The sequence below is a fragment of the Salvelinus alpinus genome, chromosome 30 (genome assembly GCF_045679555.1).
Source record: "Salvelinus alpinus chromosome 30, SLU_Salpinus.1, whole genome shotgun sequence".
Lineage (NCBI taxonomy): Eukaryota > Metazoa > Chordata > Actinopteri > Salmoniformes > Salmonidae > Salvelinus > Salvelinus alpinus.
Genome location: NC_092115.1, coordinates 12,719,910 through 12,733,458, shown reverse-complemented (window position 1 = coordinate 12,733,458; position 13,549 = coordinate 12,719,910). Strand labels below are relative to the sequence as shown.

Below are 13,549 nucleotides of genomic sequence, written 5' to 3'. Positions count from 1 at the left end.
AATTTATGAACGCGCAACACCCGTTGAATATGACCGGTGTCAGTAAACTTCGACAAAAAAAACTATTAAATTTTTGCGAGCAGCACATTTACAGTCACCAACACTCTATATAACAAGAACACAGCCTAAACAGCTCTGCTATTGCGAGAACAATGGTCAGAGTGAGGTTTTCTCTCATTTATGTCTGGAAGTAGCTAGCAAGCTAACTTTAACCAGTTAACTTGGGTGCTTGACTACCGTTCTGAGGTCAGAACGCTCGGATAAACCCTACTCCTCGGCCAGAGCGTCCAGTGTGTGCTCTGAATTTATGAACGGACATGAATGTACATACTCTGGCACGCCAGTGTGCACTTACGAACACACGTTTTATTTTCTCCTTCAAAATAAGAGTCCCTCTGCAAAGACATGCTAAAGTTTGGGGAAATCGATTTTAAAAAATTGCACTCAGGTGCAGCACATCTGTTTTTCACAGCATTGTAATACATGGATAATTTGACATATATTTATAGAAATACTTTTAATAAAATACAAATATATGTTATTGGAATTACTCAATAGATAAACTTAAATGCCAGCAGCATACCACTCTGCATCCCACAGCTGGCTTGTTCTGAAGCTAAGCAGTGTTGGTCCTGGTTGGTCCCTGGATGGAAGACCAGACGCTGCTGGAAGTGGTGTTGGGGGATCAGTAGGAGGCACCCTTTGCTCTAGTCTAAAAAAAAATATCACAATGCCCCAGGGCAGTGATTGGGAACATTGTCCTGTATAGGGTGCCGTCTTTCGGATGGGACATTAATTGGGTGTCCTGACTCTCTATGGTCACTGAAGATCCCATCGAACTTATCGTAAGAGTAGGGGTGTGAACCCTGGTGTCCTGGCTAAATTCCCAATCTGGCCTTCATACCATCATGGCCACCAAATCATCCCCAGTTTACAATTGGCTCTTTCATCCCCCCTTCTCTCCCCTGTAACTATTCCCCAGATCGTTGCTGTAAATGAGAATGTGTTCTCAGTCAACTTACCTGGTAAAATAAGGGTTAAATAAAATAAATGGGTCTCGTGCTGAGCAACGGGTTGAGTACAGAGTACTGATGACTCCTTGCAATGCAAGACACTGCATATTAATTACATATTGGCTTATAGAGAACACTAACTATATTTGGTTAGTAGAGACCCTACTGAGTATTTCCCAGCCCACTTTAGCTGCAACGGGTAGAAAGGTTTTCGCTCTACAAGTCAATATGTATCCTACTTACAATCTATTGTATAGCATTAGGGGCTATGGAGGGGGTGAAGAACAAATTGCTGCTGGGTATGTACGACACAGTCCCCCTCCAAAACTACACATATAAGGTTAGTAGAGACCCTACTGAGTATTTCCCACCCCACTTTAGCTGAGACAGGTAGAAATGTTCTCTCTACAGGCCAATATTTTTAACATATCAGTGTCAACATTGTATTTTTTTCATTAATTGATCTAAAAAAAAAAGTTTTTAGAACCATATATTTGTTTTCATAAATTAATGTTTTGTATTTTGTTGTCGCCACAATAAAAGTGGCAATTGATTAAAATTAAATATTATTTGAATGAGTTATGCAATGTTTTGAAATGCAGTCTTAAATTTTTGAAGGTTTTAATCATTAACATACTAATTGACGTCGTTGTCTGTGCTGCTGGCAGAATACTATTTATTCAAGGCTAGTCTCGGACTACTAGCGGCACTAACGATGACGTCACTTTTTTTTAATGGTAATGAGAAACCTTCAGAATAAAAGTCCGGAATTCAAGACATTGCAAAGTGAAGAACTTATTCAAAAGAAATTACATTTTAATCAATGTCGATTTTAATAGACTGATAAGCAAATGTAATAATTAATTTATTTAAAAAATAATAACATTATTTTGCTCGCTTCGAGGCAAGCAACACTGAGGCATGCACGAGAGCATCAGCTGTTCCGGACGACTATGTGATCATGCTCTCCGTAGCCGACATGAGTAAGACCTTTAAACAGGTCAACATACACAAGGCTGCGGGGCCAGACGGATTACCAGAACGTGTGCTGACCAACTGGCAGGTGTCTTCACTGACATTTTCAACATGTCCCTGATTGAGTCTGTAATACCAACATGTTTCAAGCAGACCACCATAGTCCCTGTGCCCAAGAACACAAAGACAACCTGCCTAAATGACTACAGACCCGTAGCACTCACGTCTATAGCCATGAAGTGCTTTGAAAGGCTGGTAATGGCTCACATCAACACCATTATCCCAGAAACCCTAGACCCACTCCAATTTGCATACCGCCCAAACAGATCCACAGATGATGCAATCTCTATTGCACTCCACACTGCCCTTTCCCACCTGGACAAAAGGAACACTTATGTGAGAATGCTATTCATTGACTACAGCTCAGCCTTCAACACCATAGTACCCTCAAAGCTCATCACTAAGCTAAGGATCCTGGGACTAAACACCTCCCTCTGCAAATGGATCCTGGACTTCCTGACGGGCCGCCCCCAGGTGGTGAGGGTAGGTAGCAACACATCTGCCACGCTGATCCTCAACACAGGAGCTCCCTAGGGGTGCGTGCTCAGTCCCCTCCTGTACTCCCTGTTCACCCACTACTGCATGGCCAGGCACGACTCCAACACCATCATTAAGTTTGCCGATGACACAACAGTGGTAGGCCTGATCACTGACAACGAGGAGACAGCCTATAGGGAGACGGGACCTGACCTGACCGTGTGATGCAAGGACAACAACCTCTCCCTCAACGTGATCAAGACAAAGGAAATTATTGTGGACTACAGGAAAAGGAGGACCGAGCACTACAGGAAAAGACAGGGAGAGGTTGAAAATGTCAGTATGTTGACAATATTGCAGAGCACAAACTCAAACATTGTGAAAATTCTGTACAACTTCCATGTACCCTTAACAGTGGCCATGTAGCCTACTGTGGCTATTTAATCATAATGCAGGGCTTGACATTAACCTGTTTATCCACTTGTCCTTCAGACAAGGAGGTGACTGAACATGTTGTTGTGTTTGATGCAAGAAAACACTTTACAAAATAAAAAGCATTATTATTCCCATACCATTATTACAGAGAATCAGACAAATTATGCTACCCTCTGTCTGTTGGCTACTTCGCTTATTCAAGCCTGTCTCAAAATACAACACTGCCCCTTTAAGACAAAAAACTATTTATCTGACTCACATTTCAAAGATGTCTAGAAATCAGTGGAGGCTGGTGGGAGGAGCTATAGGAGGACAGGCTCATTGTAATGGCTGGAATGGAATCATTTTTGTTACGTTACAGCATTATTCATACATTTATTGAAAAAAAAAAATATTCATGAATCTACACACAATACTCCTTAATGACAAAGCGAAAACTTTTAGCAAATGTATTAAAAATAAAAACAGACCCTTTGCTATGAAACTCGAAATTGAGCTTCCATTTCCATTGATCATCCTTGAGATGTTTCTACAACTTGATTGGAGTCCACTTGTGGTAAATTAAATTGATTGTTCATGATTTGGAAAGGCTCACACCTGTCCATGTGTAGCCAATGTGAAATGGCTAGCTAGTTAGCGGGGTGCGCGCTAATAGCGTTTCAATCGGTGATGTCACTCGCTCTGAGACCTTGACGTAGTTTTTCCCCTTGCTCTGCAAGTGCCGCGGCTTTTGTGGAGCGATGGGTAATGATGCTTCGTGGGAGGCAGTTGTTGATGTGTGCAGAGGAGCCCAGGTAGGGGCGAGGAGAGGGACGAACGTGAAACGGTAACATTGGTGCTGTTGACCCGGATCACTGGTTGCTGTGGAAAAGGAGGAGGTCAAAAGGGGGATGAGTGTAACCGATGTGAAATGGCTAGCTAGTTAGCAGGGTGCGCGCTAATAGCGTTTCAATCGGTGACATCACTCGCGCTGAGACATTGAAGTAGTTGTTCCCCTTGCTCTGCAAGGGCTGCGGCTTTTGTGGAGCAATGGGTAACGATGCTTCGAGGGTGGCTGTTGTCTATGTGTGCGAGCCCAGGTAGGGGCGAGGAGAGGGACGGAATCTAAACTGTTACATATATAAGATCCCACAGTTGACAGTGCATGTCGCAGCAAAAACTAAGCCATGAGGTCGAAGGAATTGTCCGTAGAGCTCTGAGACAGGATTGTGTCGAGGCACAGATCTGGGGAAGGGTACTCAAAAATGTCTGCAGCATTAACGATCCCCAAGAACACAGTGGCCTCCATCATTCTTAAATGGAAGAAGTTTGGAACCACCAAGACTCGTGTGTTCAGCAGGATGCAACTTTTAGAATTAACATACCTCTCACATGTAGAACAAGGAATTACGTTGGCTATTTTTCATGGTATTTCTATCTGCAACTTTGGACAACGTTTGGCTACTGAATGTGACCCATGATCAGAATGATCCTAAAGAGTCCTTTTCCGGAAAAACTGGCTTAAATTCAACCCGTTTGATCGGATCCTGGATTGCATAATAGGGGAATTACAGAATCAGGATCAATCATATCCAGATGCAGAAACGAAAAGGAAAACTGGGCCTTAACTAAACTCAGATTCTGTCCTTGTAAACCCCACAGGCCTCACAAGACTCGTCTGGAGGTCCCCCTGTACCAGTTGAAAAAATTAATGGAAGTACAGTATACTGTATATGGAGACTGTTTAGTGCCAAAAATAAGGGGTTTGTTACATCTGCGCCTACCACGCCCTCTACTGCTCATCCTGTGTCTCCCTAACCTGCTGCCACTCCCCCAGTACTCTCTCCCTCTCTCTCTCTTTGTGTGTGTGTGATTGTGTGGGCGGAGATAGGGGTGCTGGAGTCAGAGCAGATCCTCACCAGTTGCAACCTGTTCCATAATCAAGACCTCTACAAATAATCAGCCCTGCCACTTCCACGCTGCCAGATCATAACCTTTGCTCAGTCTGTCTGTGTTTTTAGCCGTTTGTTCCTGCTTTGATTCTGTTTTCGTGTTGTGCCTAATTTCCCTTGCCTGACGCTGTTTTCCTCTCCGCTACAGTTCTGTCGGCTCTGACTCTGGTCCCTGTCTCCAGTCCCACGTCTCATCAGTCCTGCTACCCTGTCCTGGTCCCCCCCCCTCTACTGCTTCCTTGGATTCCTCTCTGGACCTGCTTACCCAGCCCCAACTCCCCTCGCTCCAGCCTCAGCCTCAGCACTTAGCTCCCTGCAACCCGCCCAAGCTTTTCGTGCCCTGCACCCCATCTTCCCCGTTTTTTCAAAAAATACCTTGGTTACTTTATCCCAGTCTCCTCGTCTGAGTCTGCTCTTGGGTTCACCCGCTCCGCGTAACAGGGTTAAATGCATGTAAAAAAAAAAAAAATTAAAAATCCTGATATTTCTTACTGTATATCTCTGATATAGGACAGACACTTCAGAAAAATGTCCTTACATTTTTTGGGGGGGGACTATCTTTTCCATGTAGTGAATCTGTTATTCAATGTGATTGTATCGGCTAATAGCAGTAAGCCCCCCCACAATGTTTTTTTTTTTTTTTTATACTTCAAGGGGTCTTAAAATTATAAATCAAATAGCAAAAGGATCCTTGGTATGACCTTAAAACAATTCCACATAACTTGGTAAAACCCTTCTTATGGGTAAATTTCTCATTCCACCAGAGGACAATGTTGGCTAAAATATGGAAGGCAAACTGATTACCTTAACAATGTGTTATTATCTTCAAGCTGCATCAGGTTTATTATTCTTATAAATTGTATGTTTTAAGGGGAGTGGATTTTACTCTCTCCTTACACAATGTGTTTTAAAGACAGAAACAGGAAGAGGACACACAGAGAGGACAGTTTTAGGACCGAAGAGGGCCTATTTTAGCACAGTGATCCGATTATTATCTGCTGCTTGATTTAAAATGTGTGCAATTAAAATGAATTGATATTGTAATGACTACTCTGACAATATGATGACCATTTAGGCTCTGATTATGAGAAGCACATCACAGTTTGCTCAATACTGTAACGTTCGTCGTTGGAATGAGAAGGATCGGACCAAAGCGCAGAGTGGTAAGTGTTCATGATTATTTATTTAAACTGAACACTGAAACAAAATGGAACAACACGAAACAGTTCTGTGTGGTGCAGACACAAAACAACTACCCACAAAACACATGTGGGAAAAAGCTGCCTAAGTATGATTCTCAATCAGAGACAATGATAGACAGCTGCCTCTGATTGAGAACCACACCCGGCCAAACACAAAGAAATACAAAACATAGAAAATTAACATAGAATGCCCACCCAAATCACACCCTGACCAAACCAAAATAGAGACATAAAAAGCTCTCTACGGTCAGGGCGTGACAAATACCTGCTAGCTTTAAATGTTTCTTTCAACCTCTGTGCAAAATGTATACATTCTGTAACCTTATGGTCAAGTCCAATAGTTAGTCAGCAAGCATGAATTGGTATTCGGTACTGCTAATACATACAAGTATAAAACCATGGCATTTGCTTCATAATCATTGTTTAAGGACCAAGAGATTTTGTACAGTACGTTTGTATGTAGTAGCCTATGTATGAAATATACAACAATTTGCAGTCCGGTTGCAGTCTGAAATCAAATATCATTTTATTTGTCACATGCGGTGAATACAATAGATGTAGACTTTACCGTGAAATGCTTACTTACGAGCCCTTTCCCAACAATGCAGAGTTAAAAAGTAAGAATATTTGCACACAAAAAAAAAATTGTAACACAATAAAATAAATGTGGTATGTCCTCTTGTGATATTCCTCTATAAATTATCTTTAATCCAAAAGCAGTTACATATGCCGACTGGGAAGGTTGTGTGCGTCTTCAATTCAGATTCCAAATCTCCACTTTTGTTTAACCAGACACCTCCTTTTCCAACACCCTGACATCCAATGACAATGTCTCTATCACAGGTCTCGCACTTTGTTTCAGTCACGGTCTGGTGTCACTTTTGGGTGTGATAAATCTCTGAATAAGCCATGCTTTTGTCACTTCAAGATTAGACTACTGCAATGCTCTACTCTCCAGCTACCCGGATAAAGCACTAAATTAACTTCAGCTAGTGCTAAATATGGCTGCTAGAATCTTGACTAGAACCCAAACATTTGATCCTACGACTCCAGTGTTAGCCTTTCTATCTGGCTTCCTGTTAAGGCAAGGGCTGATTTCAAGCTTTTACTGTTAACCTACAAAGCATTACATGGACTTGCTCCTACCTATCTTTCCGATTTGGTCCTGCCTTACACACCTACACGTACGCTACAGTCACAAGACGCAGGCCTCCTCATTGTCCTAAGCAAACAGCTGAAGGCAGGGCTTTCTCCTATAGAGCTCAATTTTTATGAAATGGTCTGCCGATCCATATGAGAGACGCAGACTCGGTCTCAACCTTTGAGTCTTTACTAAATACTCATCTCTTCAGTAGGTCCTATGGTTGAGTGTAGTCTGGAACCAGGGATGTGAAGGTGAACGGAAAGGCATTGGAGTGAAGAGTGATCCCCCCCCCCCCCCCTGGGATTCTCTGCCTCTGACCCTATTACGGGGGCTGAGTCACTGGCTTGTTAGTGCTATCTCATGTTGTCCCTAGGTGTGCATCACATCTTACAAGGCTTTTTCTCTCGCTATACTCGACTTGAGTGAGTTGAGTCACTGACGTGATCTTCCTGTCTGGTTTTGCGCCCACTCGGGCTCGTGCAGTGGGGAAGATCTTTGTGGGCTAGACTCCGCCTTGTCTCTGGCTAGTAAGTTGGTGGTCTGTTCAAATCAAATCAAATTGTATTAGTCACATACACATATTTAGCAGATGTTATTGCGGGTGTAGCGAAATACTTGTGTTTCTAGCTCCAACAGTGCAGTAGTATCTAACAATTCACAACAATACACACCAATCTAAAAGTAAAAGAATGGAATTAAGGAATATATAAATATTAGGATGAGCATTGTTGGAAAAGCATTGACTAAAATACAGTAGAATACAGTATATACAGTATTTAAACATTACAGTGACTAGTGTTCCATTATTAAGTTGACCAGTGATTCCATGTCTATGTACATAAGGCAACAGCCTCTAAGGTGCAGGGTTGAGTAACCGGGTGGTAGCCGGCTAGTGATGGCTAATTAACAGTCTGATGGTCTATGTATATAGGGCAGCAGCCTCTAAGGTGCAGGGTTGAGTAACCGGGTGGTAGCCGGCTAGTGATGGCTAATTAACAGTCTGATGTTCTATGTACATAGGGCAGCAGCCTCTAAGGTGCAGGGTTGAGTAACCGGGTGGTAGCCGGCTAGTGATGGTTAATTAACAGTCTGACGGCCTTGAGATAGAAGCTGTTTTTCAGTCTCTCGGTCCCAGCTTTGATGCACCTGTACTGACCTCGCCTTCTGGATGATAGCAGGGTGAACAGGCCGTGTCTCAGGTGGTTGATGTCCTTGATGATCTTTTTGGCCTTCTTGTGACATTGGGTATTGTAAGTGTCCTGGAGGGCATATAGTGTGCCCCCGGTGATGTGTTGGGCAGACCGCACCACCCTCTGGAGAGCCCTGGGGTTGCGGGCAGTGCAGTTGCCGTACCAGGCCCGATAAAATGCTTTCAATTGTGCATCTGTAAAAGTTTGGGGGCCAAGCCTAATTTCTTCAGCCTCCTGAGGTTGAGGCTCTGTTGCGCCTTCTTCAGCACACTGTGTGGGTGGACCATTTCAGATTGTCAGTGATGTGTACTCCAGGGAACTTGAAGCTTTTCACCTTCTCCACTGCAGTCCCGTCGATGTGGATAGGGGCGTGCTCCCTCTGCTGTCTCCTAAAGTCCACGATCAGCTCCTTCATTTTGTTGACGTTGAGGGAGAGGTTATTTTCCTGGCACCACTCCGCCAGGGCCCTCACCTGCTTCCTGTAGACTGTCTCCCTCTGGTGGTGTGGGGGCTGTGCTTTGGCAAAGTGGATGGGGTTATATCCTGCCTGGTTGGCCCTATCCGGGGGTATCGTCGGACGGGGCCACAGTTTCCCCCTCCCGCCGCTCTCCAGTATCTATGCTGCAATATTCTAGGTGGCGGGGTGTGTGTGTGTGTGTGTGTGTGTGTGTGTGGGGGGGGGGGGGTTCAGTCATTCCTGTTTGGTGTCATTCACCTGTCTTATCTGGCTTCCTGTGTGATCTTAAATATGCTCCCTCTAATTTTCCCATTTCTCTCTCTCTCTCGCTCTCTTTCTAGGACCATGCCTCAGGACTACCTGGCCTGACGACTCCTCGCTTTCCTCATCTCCAGTCCACCTGGTTGTGCTGTTGATCCAGTTTCTACTGTTCTGCCTGCGGCTACAGAACCCTGACCTGTTCACCTGACGTGCTACCTTGTCCCGGATCTGCTGTGTCGACCTTCTCTATCCCTCTCCCTCGCTCTCTGGACTGCACCTGCTGTCTCAACCTCTGAATGCTTGGCTATGAAAATCCAACTGACATTTACTCCTGAGGTGCTGACCTGTTTCACCCTCTATAACCACTTTGATTATTATTTGACCGTGCTGGTCATCTATGAAGGTTTGAACATCTTGAAAAACAATCTGACCTTAATGGCCATGTACTCTTATAATCTCCACCTGACACCGCCAGAAGAGGACTGGCCACCCCTCAGAGCCTGGTTCCTCTCTAGGTTTCTTGCCTTTCTAGGGAGTTTTCCCGAGACACGTTGCTTCTGCATCGCTTCCTCTTTGGTGTTTTAGGCTGGGTTTCTGTATAAGCACTTGGTGACATCTGCTGATGTAAAAAGGGTTTTATAAATACATTTGATGGATTGATTGATTGATTGATTGAATCTCGGCTGCAATATCTGGCTACGATTGTGTTATCAGATGAGACCTTGCTGCAATGTTCAGTGTAGGTGGAGAGCCATGGTCGATGCCCTAACGCGCCACAGGGGGATGAAGAGGACTAAGGCCGCACCCCGATTCTCTACTCTCCTCCGGTACTTACACATGGGATTGATGTAATCATTGGCTGGAGGAATTTTTACATTGCTAAATCCATGATTAAGTTTTTTTTTTAAATGTACAATAAATCTTTATAGCAACAAGCTGAATTACAAGTACAACTTACAATGGAGTTATTAAATATTAAATATTACAAGTTTACAAATATACATCACCATCAATATATACAAATAACACAGGCACTTGAAGTCAGTAGCATTCGTTGGTTGTTTATCAGATGAACCATTCCATGTGAGGGAGTGTTCAAGTCCATTCCATGTGAGGGAGTGTTCAAGTCAAGTGCACACTTCAAGAGAAGAGCAGAGAATTGGATTGCCAGAGTACATTTTTTTGGAGTCTGAGTCAGTCAGTCTCAAGTTCTTGTATGTTTTCCTAAGCCCCTGCCACCAGCACACAGGTCCTTGTAGTAGTCAGACTGAATGAATCGAGGATACGCATCGTTCTCCATAAGGCTACAGACCTTCCTCTGGGCACCGTCAAAACAAGATGGCGTTGGCTTGTGGAGACTCTGAGCAATGGTGTCTCTTGTGTGGTAATCGACGTTGACCTGATTTGAGAAAGAAATGCAATAATCACACTCGACACAACCTTAAATAACCCTATTTATACACTATTATCATACATGTCAGTCGTTCTTCATCTAATTTGGTTTTAGGTTACTTTTAAATCTATTATAGTTTTCCTTCATGTCATCCTGGAAAGTTTACAGATGATATTCTCCCACTGTGCAGCAGTTACAGAGTTACTCATGGGGAATTTCTAAATATTATTATTTTTAATCTGTATAACTTGCCAAGAAAGTCACTCATTTATTATCACTATAAGGAACATGAAGTGATATACATGATGGTACTGTGATAATGATAATATAATGTGTTTCTACCTCCATAGGGGAGTCACTTTGGATGAATTCTTCATAAATGCTAGTAGCTTTCCAGGCAAGCTTCTCTGAACTGGTGATGGACTTGAAATCTTCACAGGCAAGCCAAAACTCCAGATTCTCCTCACAGAACTCAGACTTCAGGAAGACCCGAAATGCCACTTGGCCACCTAGAAGCAAAATGGAGAGAAAATATTTGGGTTGATTTAGGCGTAATCTGCAGTCCGGTAGTGTGTTTTATATATTTACAAAAATATGTTGTATGTATTTACTGTATATATATATATAAAACAAAAATTACATTTATGATTGAGTAGTTTCTCTAAGGATTGTCCCCACTGTTTCGCTTCATTAACAGATTGTCTGCAAATAAAAAAAATAACAAAAAGAGGTTGAAATATGGGAATAGTGTAACTGAATTATTGTTGCAAGGTATACTGGTAGACCAGTAATATAATCAAAACGTCATGATACCAACATTTTAGAATAACATACAGTTTTATATAATACTACAAACATTTTCGGCCCTACCGATCTAAAGAACTCGCGGTCGCCTGTTATAAAATGTTTATCATGTGTGGCAGCTGTGATCAGCAAGCCGTAACCCCTGCCAGCCCTCACTCACCTGCTTCTCTGTCCACTCTTCATGCATATCTATTCCTCCATCAGTTTTTAAAATATAATTGAGCCTTGATGGCGAGCGGGGATGGAGACCCTGATCGGTCTTCTGTTATTACATGTGTATGTTTGATACACCGGAGCAGTGCGCAGAACGAGCAAAGTTGATACATTGTATATAATTTCATCCTGATATAACCAAGAGCACAGGCCAATCTGAGTATACAGTAGTGACAAATTCGCTGTCACACAGCAGTGCCAGAGAGGAAAACCCGCTTCACGACAGACATGCTTGCAGCTTTAGAGCAAAGAAAACGGCTTGTTTCTAGCTCAAACGGTAAAAAAAAAAATATTACTCCTATAAACGGAGCTACCCTTTTTCTTTCTGCGCGATTTCTGTGATATTTCACAAACCATGTCGCGGGCGGTTTTAAACTAATCCCGGCCCGTTAAGTATTGGTTTGATAACAAACAACGTTATTCAGTCATGTTACCTTTCTAGCTAACAACCTGCTAACTTGACAGTAGGTCTAAGCCAATTTGATTGGCACAGGAAGAAATAAAAAGGGTCTGCAACTCATGAGATGTGCTTCAAAGGTAGATTTGATTCATATATAGCGTTTTCTCCTTACTGCTACAGTGACATGCGGATCATTATGCATGTATATTCCTTCCTCCCATTCCTCCAGCCAAATTATAGGTAGGCCTGTGCAAATTTTGGGGCGGCAGGTAGCCTAGTGGTTAGAGCGTTGGATCGAATCCCTGAGCTGACAAGGTGAAAATCTGTCGTTCTGCCCCTGAACAAGGCAGTTAACCCACTGCTCCTAGGCCGTCATTGTAAATAAGAATTTGTTCTTAACTGACCTGCCTAGTTAAATAAAGGTAAAATAAAATAGCCATTCTATGCAGTATTTTATTATACAGTGAACAGTGTGAAGTTAATATGTGTTGTTTTGAGTAGAAGTGTGAATGTCTGTGACGAGTTTGTTTTGTAGCACATGCACATAACGTTTAGAAAACGGGAACAAGCGTCAGGAGGACGGGGCGAACAGGACGCTAATGCACATAACGTTTAGAAAACGGGAACAAGCGTCAGGAGGACGGGGCGAACAGGACGCTAATGCACATAACGTTTAGAAAACGGGAACAAGCGTCAGGAGGACGGGGCGAACAGGACGCTTAAGCACATAACGTTTAGAAAACGGGAACAAGCGTCAGGAGGACGGGGCGAACAGGACGCTAGGCCACAGAACCCCCCCCCCCCCCCCCCCCCCCACTACTCGGTATCGTGATACTTGGCCTGGTATCATATATTTAGTAAAATGATGGTATAGTGACAACATATTTAAAATACATACCAGCAAAATTATATATATATTTTTTTCAGTTTCACATACCTGCGCATTTTCTTCTTTGAGTGAGGTGAGGGACTATTGAGGAAGTTGTGGAGTCTCGATTTCCAGGGTACATGCCTGCAGAATAAATGATAAGAACACAGAAAGAATGTTCAGTGGTCTTTTTAGAAAAGTATTATAGTACACTTATTTATAGCCCAGTCACATTACGATGTTTCATATGTGATGAAATTATGCAAATGTAATACAATACAAATATGTGCTCATAACGACTATAACAACTTTTATTAAAACTAATAATAATAATTACAAAACCAAATTACATCAACAACTTACAAAAGCCTTTTGGTCTTGTCAAGGTCTTCCGAGGCCGTCTCACAGCACATATCCATTTTTTAAAAATTATTTGTGTTCAATGGCTAAATACTGTGTACATATCACCCTCTCAACCCTGTTCGTTGAGTTTCCCAATTCTTAAGGAAGCTCGGTGGATTCTTTATGCTCTCTGACACAGCCAAGAATACCCAAGCTCCACTTGCATCTCAATCCTGATTGGCTCTTCTCCATAATCACGGGGAAATCTACACTCAACAACCAGGATGTCGAGTCACTGAGCATTGTCCCAAGCTAACAATAGGTCAATGGAGTCCCAGCCAGCACATTTGGTTCCTTTGAAATTGTGCAAATGTACAGTACCAG

The 13,549-nt window shown here is 42.9% G+C and overlaps 1 protein-coding gene across 1 annotated transcript; it reads right to left on the bottom strand.

Annotated features, from left to right (window-relative positions):
• Positions 1-10,105: 10,105 nt before the first annotated feature.
• LOC139559969 (regulator of G-protein signaling 21-like) lies at positions 10,106-13,343 on the bottom strand. Its single transcript, XM_071376468.1, has 5 exons — positions 13,187-13,343; positions 12,893-12,967; positions 11,179-11,240; positions 10,881-11,047; positions 10,106-10,544 (listed from the first exon to the last, which is right to left on the bottom strand). The coding sequence occupies exons 1-5, from the start codon at positions 13,240-13,242 to the stop codon at positions 10,350-10,352; spliced, it is 555 nt and encodes a 184-aa protein (XP_071232569.1). The 5' UTR covers positions 13,243-13,343; the 3' UTR covers positions 10,106-10,349.
• Between the last annotated feature and the right edge of the window lie 206 nt (positions 13,344-13,549).